Raw genomic sequence first — 14299 nt, forward strand, 5'->3', positions numbered from 1 at the left:
TCATCATCACACTAGTCCCAGTGTCCCTGATCACCGCCACAACAGTCATTTTGTCCCTGATCACCGCCACACCAGTTGAAATTTCCCAGATCACTGCCAAACCAGTTAAAATTTCCCAGATCACTGCCACACCAGTCATTCTGTCCCTGATCACCGCCACACAAGTTCTAATTTCCCTGATCACGCCACACCAGTCCCAGTGTCCCTGATCACTGCCCCACCACTCATTTTGTCCCTAAACACTGTAACACCAGTCATGTTGTCCCTGATCACCGCCGCAACAGTTACAATTTCCCTGATCACCGTCACACCAGTCATATTGTTCAAAATGACTGCCATACCAGTTAGTGTCCCTGATCACCACCACACCAGTCATATTCTCCTTATTTACTGCCACCCCAATTACAGTGTCCCTGATCAGCACCACACCAGTCATATTATCCCTAATCACGCCACACCAGTTGCAGTGTCACTATACCAGTGTGAACAAGCAATGGTGTCCCTGATTGTCGCCACAACAGTCCCAGTGTCACCTGACCAGTATAAGTCAGCAGCAGTGTTCCTGATTGCTGCCACACCAGTGCAGTGTTGCCTCTGCCTGTCACCTGGACTGACCCTGGCCTGCTGATTGACTATATTTCTGCCTGTTGCCTGAACTGATCCTTTGCCTGTTTGCTGACCATGTCTCTGCCTGCGGCTTAAACTGATCCATCTGCATGTCTGACTGACTATATTCCTGTGAGACACCAGTCCCAGCCATCACCTGAAAACAACTGCACCCAAAGAACCATAGGAACTCTTTTGTTCTTTCTTCAGCCTCTTGTACTTCTGGTCAGTGAACCTGACATTCCTGGTGGTAGCCATGTACCAGTAGGCTAGGCTTGCTTGGCTTATAGGAACTGTTCCAGCACACTAAGCTGTATTCCCTGACCAGTTGTATAGAGGCGACCATTACAGTACATTGGTGTTGATTCAATTGGTTGATGTGTGTGATACACAGGATACATTATCCAGTATATAATCAGCCCAGACAGTGAAAAAGTCTCTCACACGTGGTATACCAATACTCAGAAGTGTGTAGTAGAATGCCTTTGTAAGTAGTAGAATGTGTTTTTGGGTGTATTTCAAAGTATGCCCATGCTGTGTGTGAGAAATATCTTAATAAATTGACAACTTTGTGTAAAAAAAAAAAATAATAATTTTCAGTTTCTTCTTTTCCAAAAACTTGTGGCAAAAAAAATTTAAGTCTTCAAAAGACTCGCCATGCTTCTTAAAAAATGCAATGGGGTGTTTGCTTTCCAAAGTGTGGCCATTTTGTGGCTGTTTCCACTGTCCTGGTGCTTCAGGGTCTCCAAAAATGTGATAGGTAGTCAGGAAATTAGATAATTTATGCTTCGTAAAAGCCCAAAGGTGCTCCTTGGATTTTGGGACCCTCTATATGCATCTGTCAAAACATGTCACACGTGGTAGAATGCCTTAAGATGCTCAGTGTATTTTGTGTCCTTCTATATGGCTAGGCTGTGAAAAAGTCTCACACGTGATATCGCCATTCATGGGAGGTGTAGCAGAATGTATTTTGGGGTGTAATTCTAAGTATGCCTATGCTGTGTGTGAGAAATATCTTTTTATATTGACAACTTTGTTTAAAAAAATTAATTTTCTTTTTGTGTTTTCCAAAAACTTGTGGCATAGAAATAAGGTCTTCAAAAGACTCACCATGCCTCTTAAAAACTACCATGGGGTGTTTGCTTTCCAAAATATGGTCATTTCCACTGTCCTGGTGCTCCAGGGTCCCCAAAACTGTGATAGGTAATCAGGAAATGAGCTGCATAATTTATGCTTCTTAAAAGCTCAAAGATGCTCCTTGGATTTGTGGCCCCTCTATATGCATCCAAGCTGTCAAAACGTCTCACACGTGGTAGAATGCCTAAAGGTGCTCAGTGTGTTTTGGGTCCTTCTATGTGGCATATGCTGTGTGTGAGAAATATCTTATAAATTGACAATAAAATTGTATTTTCTTTCATAAATTTTTCAAAAACTTTTGGCAAAAAAAATGATACTATGCCTTTCAGAAAATACCTTGGCATGTTTGCATTCCAAATGGTGTCATTTTGTGGGTGTTTTCACTGTCCTGGTTTTCCAAGACCTTCAATAATGTGTTAGGTAGTCAGGAAATAGGATGTGTAATGTATGCTTCTTAAAAGCGCAAAAATGCTCCTTGGATTTTGGGACCCTCTATATGCAACTAGGCTGTCAAAACGTCTCACACGTGGTATTTCTAAACTCTGGAGGCATAGCAGAATGCGTTTTGGGGTGTAATTATGAGCAGGTCTATACTGTGTGTGAGAACTCACTCGGTACAATGACAACTTTGTGAAAACATTTTTTATTTAATTTCTTAATTTTCAAAAAGTTGTGACAAAAAAATTACAACTTCCAAAACCTCACAATGCCTCTTACTAAATACCTAGGACTGTCTATTTTCCAAAAAGTGGTAATTTGGGGGGTGTTTGTATTGCCATGGAATTTTAGGGCCTTATGAAATTAGATCAACAGTCAGTACATCAGAATTGATCAATTTTCAAATATATCCCATAATTTGTAGACTCTATAACTTTCACACAGACTAAATAATATACACTGATTTGGGTTAATAATACCAAAGACATGTAGCAAAATAAATTTTTGCTTCAATTTATGAAGAAAGATTATTTATTTGAAAAATTGTATCTCAGAAACTTGTTTTCTTTTTTTTTTTTTTTCAAAACTTTGGGTACGTTGCCTAGCAGCAAGTGGTTAAAGATCATATTCCTCCTTTGCCACCAGAAAGGGCTGTCCTGTGTGGTAGAGCTGTGTAATTCGTAGGACTGGATGAACAGACATACAAATCTTTTGTCAATAATTTGTGCCTAGAGTTTTAATTTAAAGCTAATATGAGATTTTATTAATTGGGTAAACTTTAACTAAAAATGTGGATTTGGTAACCTCAGACAAAGCTGTACTGAGAGCATTTCAGGGTCTTGTACACTTTCTTGAGTAGCATTGGTGGGGACCAAGGTTAGGATAAGGATTAAGGTAAATTGAGGACCATGGTAGTTTGAGATCAAAGTTAATGTAAAGATCTGGTCAGGTTCATGGTTAGATTCCTTAGGAGGTCTCCATCTGTAACCCCATCTATACCAGTGGTGTCTTTTTTTGGTCATGTTTGGTTAGCCTGTGTTGGTCAATGACTTGCAGCACCCCTCCCTACTGTGCACATTCCTGCGATTGTGCCTGGCAGGCTGACCTCTCAAACCACTGCTGGTTGTGTGACCTGTAGATGCTGAGAACCCTTTGTTTGCCCCACCAATCACAGCTAAACATATGTGCAAGTTTCTGTTTCTTTTGGAACTTAAACTCTTCCAGCACTTTATAAGCCCCCTGAGATACAACAAACATGACTTTTCATATGTTCAAAGCTTTGTTCCTTATTGGTTATTTATTGGTCTCTGGGATAAGTCAAGTCATAAAGGTACCTTATGGCACTTTTCCACTGCAAGTACCGGCTTGGCTCTACTCGGCCCTGCTTGGCCCTGCTCGGCCCAGTTTGCTTTTCCACTGCTGGTACCGCATGGTACGGTGTTGGAACGGTTCGGTACGGTACGGTATGGTTTGCTTTTCCACTAAAGTAGTACTAAAGTTAAGTGGGTGGGATAACAACGGGGTAGGTGGGATTCTCTGACCAATCAGTGGCTAGTAGTGACTGCATGCAAAGGATTGTGGGATATGGTACCGGGTATGGTACCTCCTTGGAACCACAATCGAGTAGGTACTGTTTTTGAGAGCCGTACCGTTCGGTTCCATGCAGTGGAAAAGCGTCACCATACCGAACCGTTCCTACACTATACCATGCGGTACCAGCAGTGGAAAAGCACAAAAGCGAGCCGAACCGTTCGGTTCCATGCAGTGGAAAAGCGCCATTAGATTCCTATCATGAGTGTCCAGAATTTGATGCAGAGTTCTCAGGTCTGTGCAATTACCATGGGCAATACAAGGGGCTCAGACTTTCCCTTTCATGTCTTTCATTTCATTTATAATACCTGGAATGTAGTAACAATAAGGAATGGGAACACCATGGGTTGGTAGGAACAATAATTATGGTAAGGAGATCTCACTAAGGAAGTGGTGGGGTGACTCAGCCTGGCAGCATCCATTGATAAATGAAATTACTGTTGAATGGATTGACTCTTTTATAAGCTGGTCAATACGCATTGTATCTTTATCTAGAGAGAAGGAGGAGCAGCTGGCACGCATGACAGAGATGCAGGCCATCCAGGCCCAACAGGCAGATGCAGCCCTCCAAGAACTGAAACACCAGGTGGAGCTGAGCACAGAGAAGGTGTATGCTGAGATGAAGGAGCAGGTAAGAGCAAGGGGGTGGCCGTTATTTCTACAAGGTACCCCTGACTAATCTAACCCAGCTGAGGACCGTGCACATGGCCAAGGTGGGTGTGGTCATGTTAGGGGATATCCAATTTTGCCTTTTTATGCTGTCTATGAATTCATAGTTACATAGTAGGTGAGGTTGAATAAAGACAATAGTCCATCCAGTTCAACCTGTGTAGGTGTGTGTGGCTGTAATCATCTCACATAGCCCTGAATGTTCTGATCCTTGAGATGTACGTCTAAGAGTCTTTTGAAAGCCACCATACTTCCCGCGGAAACCACCTCTTGTGGTAGAGAATTCCACAATTTTGTAGCCTAACAGTAAAGAACCCCCCACGTTGCCTGAGGTTAAAACGCTTCTCTTCTAATCGCATTGTGTGCCCCCGAGTCCTCATGCAATCCCTTCGACTGAATAGCTGTTTTTCTAAGCTGAGATCCCCATTGAGATATTTATAAATTGCTATCATGTCCCCCCTTAGGCGTCTCTTCTCCAGGGAGAATAAATCAAGCGATTGCAGACGCTCTTCATAATTAAAGTCCTCCAATCCCCTAATCAGTTTAGTTGCCCTTCTCTGGACTCTCTCCAGCTCCAACACATCCCTCCTGAGGACCGGCGACCAGAACTGGACAGAATACTCCAGATGCAGTCGGACCAGAGTTTTATAAAGTGGAAGGATTATACTCTTATAATCCTTCCACTTTATTCAGTTTTTATTTTATTTCTGCATTTTCAAAAAAACTGTGGAAATAAAGTGAAGTCTTCAAAAGACTTACCATACCTCCTAAAAATACCTTAAAGGTGTTTACTTTCCAAAATGTGGTCATTTTGTGGGTGTTTCCACTGTCCTAGTGCTTCAGGGTCTCAAAAAATGTGATAGGTTAGGTACTTAGATGCGTAATTTATGCCCCTAGAAAGCTTGAAGGTGCTGCTTGGATTTTGGGTCCCTCTGTGTGGCTAGGCTGGGAAAAAGTCTCACACATGTGGTATCCCTATACTCGGGAGGAGTATCAGAATGTGTTTTGGGGTGTAATTCTATACCAATGATGTGTGTTAGAAATATATTATTTGTAAAAAAAAAAAAATTTCATCTAATTTCTTCATTTTCCAAAAATCTGTGACATTACAATTACAACATCAAAAAATGAATTATGCCTTTTATTAAATATCTTGGTCTGTCTACTTTCCAAAAAAGGGTAATTTTTGGGGGGGGGGGTTGGCCTGTCCTGATGTTTCAAGGCCTCAAGAAATTAGATAGGCCCCCACAGTACATCAGGATTGATCAATTTTCAGATATACACTATATAGCATAGTTTGTGGACTCCATAACTGTCACACTAAATGTCAGACTAAATAATATACACTGATTTTGGTTATTTTTATCAGAGAAATGTAGCAGAATACATTTGGCCTAAATTTATGAAGAAAGATTATTTATTTGCAAATTTTACAACAGAAGGTAAAAAAAAACTTTTTTTTTTTTTTTTTTTGCTTACATAGCAAAAAATGAAAAACCCAGCGGTGATAATAAAAATAAAAAATAAAGCTCTATCTGTCTAAAAAGCATTATAAAAATTCCATTTGGATACAGTGTTGCATGACCGAGTAATTGTCATTCAAAGTGTGATGGCGCTGAAAGATGAAAAATGGCCTGGGCAGAAAGGGGGTGAAAGTGTCCTGGTCTTGAGGTGGTTAAAGCCTAACACTTGTCAACATTTTTTTTATTTTAAAGTTGGGAAGGGTTAGAAATTCTGCAAGGTTTTTATTGCCGATTCCCCATTGGGCAGACCTCCCCTCACTTCCTCTTCCAGTATCACTGTATTACTAGGTCAGGAAATAAGAAAAAATGTCCCTAAGAGACAGACACAATTCTAAACCTCGGAAAGTACAAGAAAGGTGTGGGGTGCTGGAACTCTTATAGCAGTTGCTGTTCCCAGATGGGCTTTAGGCAGTGTAGATGGAATGATCCTCCTTAGGCAGCTCTCCCAGGAGTGGTGGTTGAAGGTCAGCTCTCTGATTGAGTAGGAACTAGGCCAGGGATCCTCAAACTACGGCCTTCCAGCTGTTGCAGAACTATACGTCCCATGAGGCATTGTAAAACTCTGACTTTCACAGACATGACTAAGCATGATGGGAATTGTAGTTCCTGAACAACTGGAGGGCCATAGTTTGAAGACCCCTGAATTAGGCATACAAGGATGAAAGAACCAAAAGCAGAATTTATAAAGTCCAGACTAGATTCAGACTCTCAGATCACAAATTTCCAACACATTTTGGGTCTTCAAAAGGTCTTGTTACTACTAAACAAGTGTGCAGTGGACTGGTAGACCATGCCAAACAGGATCATCCAGTGCCCAGGGCAAAAATGGCAAATTACGCCCTTCCCCTCCTTCATTAGGTACGAGCTTAGGAGGAGGAGAGAGAGCACAGCCTGCACCTCCTTCCGGCTCTCTCCTATTCTCCATTCTGCTTCCAGTGCTGGGCTGACAGTAGTGATGTCGCTGTCACTACTTTTGTCAGCCTTATAGTAGAAGGAACTTACGGCGCCCCCGTCCCTACCATACACTTTGCGCCTAATGCAGCCGCTCCCTTCTGCCCACCCCTTGTCCTGACCCTGCTGGTACAATTGAAGGTCTCCTGAAAGATAATTAGTATGATTTCTCCAGATGTGGGTTTGGTCTCTGGCACCTGGAACGTTTGTTTGAATTACGTACCCCTTCAGGATCCCTCTAATTTTATCAGTCCAGGGCACACTTTGTTCAATGAGTCCAAGCCATGGTACAGAGGGACCTTATGAACCCTCAAAATGATTTGCACCCCCCTGGACAATTACAGACCTGCCTATTCCACGATCCAAGACTAAGACTGAATCTGAAATTTTATTTATTTTTTTTTAATTTTCCAGACCAATAGAAAAGGTCGTTGTATGAACACTGGATTGATTGGTTTATAGCAGTTCTGATATTGGTGAAAAAGATTGGGTCCTCCAATCAGCTTTGATAGAAGCAAATCTTTCTACTATACTTTACACCAGGGTTTCTCAACCAGGGTTCCATGGAACCCTAGGGTTCCTCCTGAGGTTGCTGGGGGTTCCTTGAGCAATGGGCAATTTCTGCCTCTCAGATAAGTTCCCAATGACACAATTGTTCCTTTTAGCTATCTGTAAGGGGGGTAATTCTTCCCAATGATGATAAGAGTAAGGAGCATTCTTCCCACTGACTGTCACACTATTGTGTAGAGTTGTAGAATTTTAATTTTTAGCAGGAGTTCCCCGAGACCAGAAATGTATTTCAAGGGTTCCTCTGTGTTGAAAAGTTTGAGAAAGGCTGCTTTACACACTTTGTTGTAATGTGATTTTCCTAAAATCTTCCAAAAACTCCAAAATCTCAAAAATAAAAAAGATTTAAAAAAAAAACGATAATTAGAGCTTGGTTTGGACCACCCCCACCCCAGTTCCCAGCAGGGGTCACTGTGATATGGATCAACACAATGTTGTCATGGTTGGAATGGTGACATCAAAGAAGAGGAGGTCATACCATTAGCTGTAAAGTATAGTCCTTGAAGGGTGCCGAAGAGCTTGCAGTCAATTGTTGAATGGATTAGACAGAAATCCTCTTTAATTAGAATATTTTTTTTTATCAATTTGTATGACCTGAGTGGTGGAAATTCTGTACTTGTAATGTGTTCTGTAGGTCATCTAGTGGGCATTGCAGTCTGGGGGGGGGGGGGGTAACCAGGGGTCACAGAGGATTTATGGGTCATGTTATGAAGGGGTGTGTGAAGGGACAGCCCACCTTGGGTGATTTCCAAGCCACTATATCTATGCTATAGTCAGGGCTTGTTTACACTTGCTTCAAAATGTGGCATTGGACACACTTTTTTAAAGTGCTCCTCTCTCTAAATAAAATGGTTACCTTACAGTCCTGTATACACTTTGCGTTTGCTTTGCTTCAAAATTGATACCCCATGTCGCTTTCTTAGTACTTCAAAGTGTCTCCAAAGCCTATGTCAGTGCTCACTTAAAACAAATCTAAAACTGAATAGAAGCAGCTCAAAAGCTTCAGGTGCTGTGTTTTGGAAGTATTGCCGGTATGAGATATTCCAGGATGCACTGGGAAACCAACAAGCGAACCAGAAAGACGTCATCAGCAGTCACTTCCGGTTTATGTGTATATATTCTGGGAGTGCCTGGAGTAGATGTCACATCTGGTGTGTGAAGTGGAGCAGCAGAAAGGTGAGCGGGGTCCAGACTGGAGCAGAGCAGCTAGCAGACGACACGCATGGTGTGCAACATGGGAACACTATAGCGAAAGATGAACAGGACTGGAGAGTGAGGACTGAGCAGCAGGGGATCAGCAGAGCTGTGGGACCAGAGCAGGAGAAATTAGCAATGTAACACAATGTGGGCAATATAGGAGCAAAATAGCAGGAGGTGAGCAGGGACCAGAGAGAGAGAGGAAGATCCGCAAACCAGAGGATCAGCAGAGCTGGGTACTACTACTGAGTGGTGGGATTAGCAGAGCTGGGTGTTACTTCTGAGTGGGGGATCAGCAGAGCTGTGGGATACTACTGAGGGGGGGAGCTGGTACTGAGCAGGGGATCTGCAGAACGAGGGTACTAATAAACTGAGGATTGGCTGAACGAGGGTACCAGTGAGCTGGGGATCTGCTAAGCAGGGGTACTAATGAGCTGGGGATCTGCTGAGTGGGGATACTACTGAGCTGGGGTTCTACTATGCCCCTTTAAACGAAAACCAACACACACACACAGGGCATTTGCCAAGCTTCATTAAAGCTTCAAAGAAGCATCACTGAAGTATCACAGAAGCATAAAAAACGCATGTTGAAGCAGAAGGGCTTTTATTGTGTGTTAGATTCGAAGTGTAAATAAGCCCTAAGACTGAAGATGGGTTTTTGTTTAGGGATCCATGTCAGACAAAATGGCCGAGGCGTGGATGATTTATTTTTCCTAATGAATTCCCATTGCTGTGTGCAGTAAGGTACAGAGACCTGTGCCAATTATTTTAGCTTGATGAACAATGTCATCCGATTGTTTGCTTGGGGTACAAGGGAAGCTGTCATACTGAATATCTCATTTTGTGTTCATTGTAGATGGAGAAGGTGGAGGCGGACTTGAGCCGATCAAAATCCCTCCGTGAGAAGCAGAATAAAGAGTTCATCCGGCAGTTGGAAGAAGTCAGACAGAGATACGAGCAGCAGGTACAACCTATGCCGGGTGTATATCTGGGGTACTTGATTGGCTAGCTGCTGTCATGTGACCTCCTGCCCAGTGAATTTATTTTGCCTAAGATCTCACAAATCATTTTGTAAAAGAAAAGCACATCTTGTTTCTTCTAGCAGCCAATCCAATCTTCCCTTTTATTTATCCCATGCTGCACTGGAAGCAATCTTACCAGCACAAACCTTTTTTCCTTTCTGACATGAAACCCATGATTCTGATTGGATGCTTAATGTTGTCTCTTGTGTAACTGCTAACTTGGGTATGGCTGATAGGGTAGAATCTTGGGTCCTTTCTGCAGTCAGAACTCATGCAAAGGCCGTGCCGGCCTCCATTTTGGGACACGTGATGGCTCTTCCTGTCCTCAAGTCTCCTCCTCGACTTCAGGGCATTTGGGAATCTTCTGATGTCATTTGTTTTTCTCTTTTTTAAAGCGAGCGGTTACAAAAACCGTGTCCCGCACACAGCGTGGTGTCACCGGACCACACAGCTCCGCACAGCCAGCGGCCTGTTGTCCTTTTATAAATCTGCTGCAGTGGTTTTGTTTGTATAACCCCAGCTGAGGCCGTAAAGTCTCCTTCAAATGCGGGAACAATGTTAACGCTGTGTGCAGGTCCATAGCCGAGCTCTACACACGTCTTCCTCGTCCTACAATCTGCCCTCTGCTCCCAGGCTGGGCCTTTCCTTTGGCTGCAGATTTCCTAAACTTTGCCCGAGTTTCCCACAGATGAGGAAAGTTTTGATGTGAATGTAATCTGTAAAAAATTGAACAGATTGGCAGAGCAAGTAAGGAAAAAAATTGGCAAACTGAATCACGTGCCTTCCCACCATGGACGGACTTCCCCCACTTCCCACCATGGAAAGACTTCCCCCACTTCCCACAATGAAAAGACTTCCCTTGCTTCCCACCATGTAAATACTTCCCCCCACTTCCCACCATGGAAAGATTTTCCCCTTATTGAAAGACTTCCCCCACTTCCCACCATGGAAAGACTTCCCCCACTTCCCACAATGGAAAGACTTCCCTTGCTTCCCACCATAGAAATACTTCCCCCCACTTCCCACCATGGTAATACTTCCCCCCCTTTCCCACTATGGAAAGATTTTCCCCTTATTGAAAGACTTCCCCCACTTCCCACCATGGAAAGACTTCCCCCCACTTCCCACCATGGAAAGACTTCCCCCCACTTCCCACAATGGAAAGACTTCCCTTGTTTCCCACCATGGAAATACTTCCCCCCGCTTCCCACTATGGAAAGATTTTCCCCTTATTGAAAGACTTCCCTTGTTTCCCACCATGGAAATACTTCCCCCCGCTTCCCACTATGGAAAGATTTTCCCCTTATTGAAAGACTTCCCCCACTTCCCACCATGGAAAGACTTCCCTTGCTTCCCACAATGGAAAAATTTCCCTTGCTTCCCACCATGGAAATACTTCCCCCCACTTCCCACCATGGTAATACTTCCCACCACTTCCCACTATGGAAAGATTTTCCCCTTATTGAAAGACTTAATCCACTTCCCACCATGGAAAGACTTCCCCCACTTCCCACCATGGAAAGACTTCCCCCCACTTCCCACAATGGAAAGACTTCCCTTGTTTCCCACCATGGAAATACTTCCCCCCGCTTCCCACTATGGAAAGATTTTCCCCTTATTGAAAGACTTCCCCCACTTCCCACCATGGAAAGACTTCCCCCACTTCCCACAATGGAAAAATTTCCCTTGCTTCCCACCATGGAAATACTTCCCCCCACTTCCCAATATGGAAAGATTTTCCCCTTATTGAAAGACTTCCCCCACTTCCCACAATGGAAAGACTTCCCTTGTTTCCCACCATGGAAAGACTTCCCCCCACTTCCCACCATGGTAATACTTCCCCCACTTCCCACCATGGTAATACTTCCCACCACTTCCCACTATGGAAAGATTTTCCCCTTATTGAAAGACTTCCTCCACTTCCCACCATGGAAAGACTTCCCCCACTTCCTACCATGGAGAGACTTCCCCCTACTTCCCACCATGGAAAGACTTCCCCCACTTCCCACCATGAAGAGACTTCCCCCACTTGCCACCATGGAAAGACTTCCCCCACTTCCAACCATGAAGAGACTTCCCCCACTTGCCACCATGGAAAGACTTCCCCCACTTGCCACCATGGAAAGACTTCCCCCACTTCCCACCATGGAAAGACTTCCCCCACTTCCTACCATGGAGAGACTTCCCCCTACTTCCCACCATGGAAAGACTTCCCCCACTTCCCACCATTAAGAGACTTCCCCCACTTGCCACCATGGAAAGACTTCCCCCCACTTCCCACCATGAAGAGACTTCCCCCACTTGCCACCATGGAAAGACTTCCTCCACTTCCCACCATGGAAAGACTTCCCCCACTTCCTACCATGGAGAGACTTCCCCCTACTTCCCACCATGGAAAGACTTCCCCCACTTCCCACCATGAAGAGACTTCCCCCACTTCCCACCATGGAAAGACTTCCCCCACTTCCCACCATGAAGAGACTTCCCCCACTTGCCACCATGGAAAGACTTCCCCCACTTCCCACCATGAAGAGACTTCCCCCCACTTGCCACAATAGAAAACTTCGACTGATGGGATTTCACTGAAGATGTTTCTTTGATAAAAGCGTTTATAATTTGTTATAAAGTTTCAGGATCCACACTTTGCAAAACAAAAAAGCAATTTCATATTTTATTATAAACCCCTCTACTGGTGGTCTCAAAAAAGCTTCTCCCACGTGATACGGCCACACTTCTTTATGTCCCACCTTAGAAGGTCCGAACCAAGAAAAGCAGACCAAGCTGCCATGATGCAATAAATGCTTCCTCTATTCTGCCCTGAGTAATATTCTCTGCGTGGAGGGAGGGGGTTGGGAATACACAGCCATTTATAGGGGGTTGGGAATACACAGCCATTTATAGGATGTTGTGATATTTAATTGTTACAGCAGTTTCTGGTTTTGGAATTATATCTTACTTTTTAAGATAGAAGTAATTTTATAAAGTGCCATTCCACCCTACTTAGTTGAGTTTTAGGTGGAATCTAATGGGCTGAGTCACCATTTGGCTCCTAAGATTTCTTAAACTCCCATCAGTATTATTTTGCTTCCATAGTTCCTGACTTTTCTCCTGCATCTCCTTTGGGTGGTCTAGCTCCTCTTGTTACATTTTCCGTAATTAATAAAAATTCAGCAGGGATGGTGGGAACCCCTCAGGATGGGCACAGCAGGTGTACAGACCCGGGAACTCAATGCAGGGATGGTGGGAACCCCTTGTAATGAGCACAGCGGGTGTACAGACCCGGGAACTCTGCACAGGGATGGAGGGAACTCCTCATAATGGGCACAGCAGGTGTACAGACCTGGGAACTCCGCACAGGGATGGTGGGAACCCCTCATAATGGGCACAGCAGGTGTACAGACAAGGGCTGACTGGCAACGTTCAGCCCAGGGGGCAAGTACAAACTATAGGCCCATGGTGCAGCGACTCGGCCCCCCTCCCACTCTCTCTCTTTCCGGCCTCCTCCTGACCCCCATTCCAGGCTGAAGCTCCGCTCCAGGTACTCTCTACTCCGCTCCAGGTACTCTACTGCCAAATCTGGTTTCCCGACCTGGCCAGCAGGGGCGGTTGGGGGGAATTTGGACAGCTCGGTCGGGGCTGGCAGGAGGAGGAGAGTCTCCATTGGGGCATGACACCGGCCTCTGCTCAGACACAGCTTACACCATCCATGCTGGGGGGAGGGCTGCGCTCTGTCCTTGTCTTTATCCCGCACTCAGTAGGTCAGCGGTGGGGGCTTTTTACTTTTCTTCACCAGGAATCCTTTAGGCATGTCTGTGGCAGAAGCAGTGCAGCCTTCTTATGGGGCATCAGAGCAGCCCAGGGGGCAATTGCCCCCCTGCCCCCTGGCCCAGTCCTCCCCTGTGTACAGACCCAGAAACTCAGCACAGGGATAGTGGGAACCCCTCATAATGGGCACAGCAGGTGAACAGAACCAGGAACTCAGCACAGGGATGGTGGGGAACCCCTCATAATGGGCACAGCAGGTGTACAGACCCAGGAACTCAGCACAGGGATGGTGGGGAACCCCTCATAATGGGCACAGCAGGTGTACAGACCCAGGGACTCAGCACAGGGATGGTGGGGAACCCCTCATAATGGGCACAGCAGGTGTACAGACCCGGGAACTCAGCCCAGGGATGGTGGGAACCCCTCATAATGGGCACAGCGGGGGTACAGACCCGGGAACTCAGCACAGGGATGATAGGAACCCCTCATAATGGGCACAGCAGGTGTACAGACCCGGGAACTCAGCCCAGGGATGGTGGGAACCCCTCAGAATGGACACAGCAGGTGTACAGACCCGGGAACTCAGCCCAGGGATGGTGGGAACCCCTCATAATGGGCACAGCGGGGGTACAGACCCGGGAACTCAGCACAGGGATGATAGGAACCCCTCATAATGGGCACAGCAGGTGTACAGACCCGGGAACTCAGCCCAGGGATGGTGGGAACCCCTCAGAATGGACACAGCAGGTGTACAGACCCGAGAACTCAGCACAGGGATGGTGGGAACCCCTCGGAATGGACACAGCAGGTGTACAGACCCGAGAACTCAGCACA

At 45.2% G+C, this 14299-nt stretch overlaps 1 protein-coding gene across 1 annotated transcript in view; it reads left to right on the forward strand.

Moving 5' to 3' along the window:
• The window catches only part of CEP112 (centrosomal protein 112), a 398710-nt gene that overhangs the window by 194172 nt on the left and 190239 nt on the right, over positions 1-14299 (forward strand). Inside the window, exons 17-18 of the mRNA XM_082272104.1 lie at positions 4267-4402; positions 9535-9642. Of these exons, the coding sequence (XP_082128230.1) occupies positions 4267-4402; positions 9535-9642 (244 nt within the window). The remainder of the gene's footprint in view (positions 1-4266; positions 4403-9534; positions 9643-14299) is intronic.

Source organism: Pelophylax lessonae, assembly GCF_965119305.1.
Source record: "Pelophylax lessonae genome assembly, chromosome: 11".
NCBI classification, from domain to species: domain Eukaryota; kingdom Metazoa; phylum Chordata; class Amphibia; order Anura; family Ranidae; genus Pelophylax; species Pelophylax lessonae.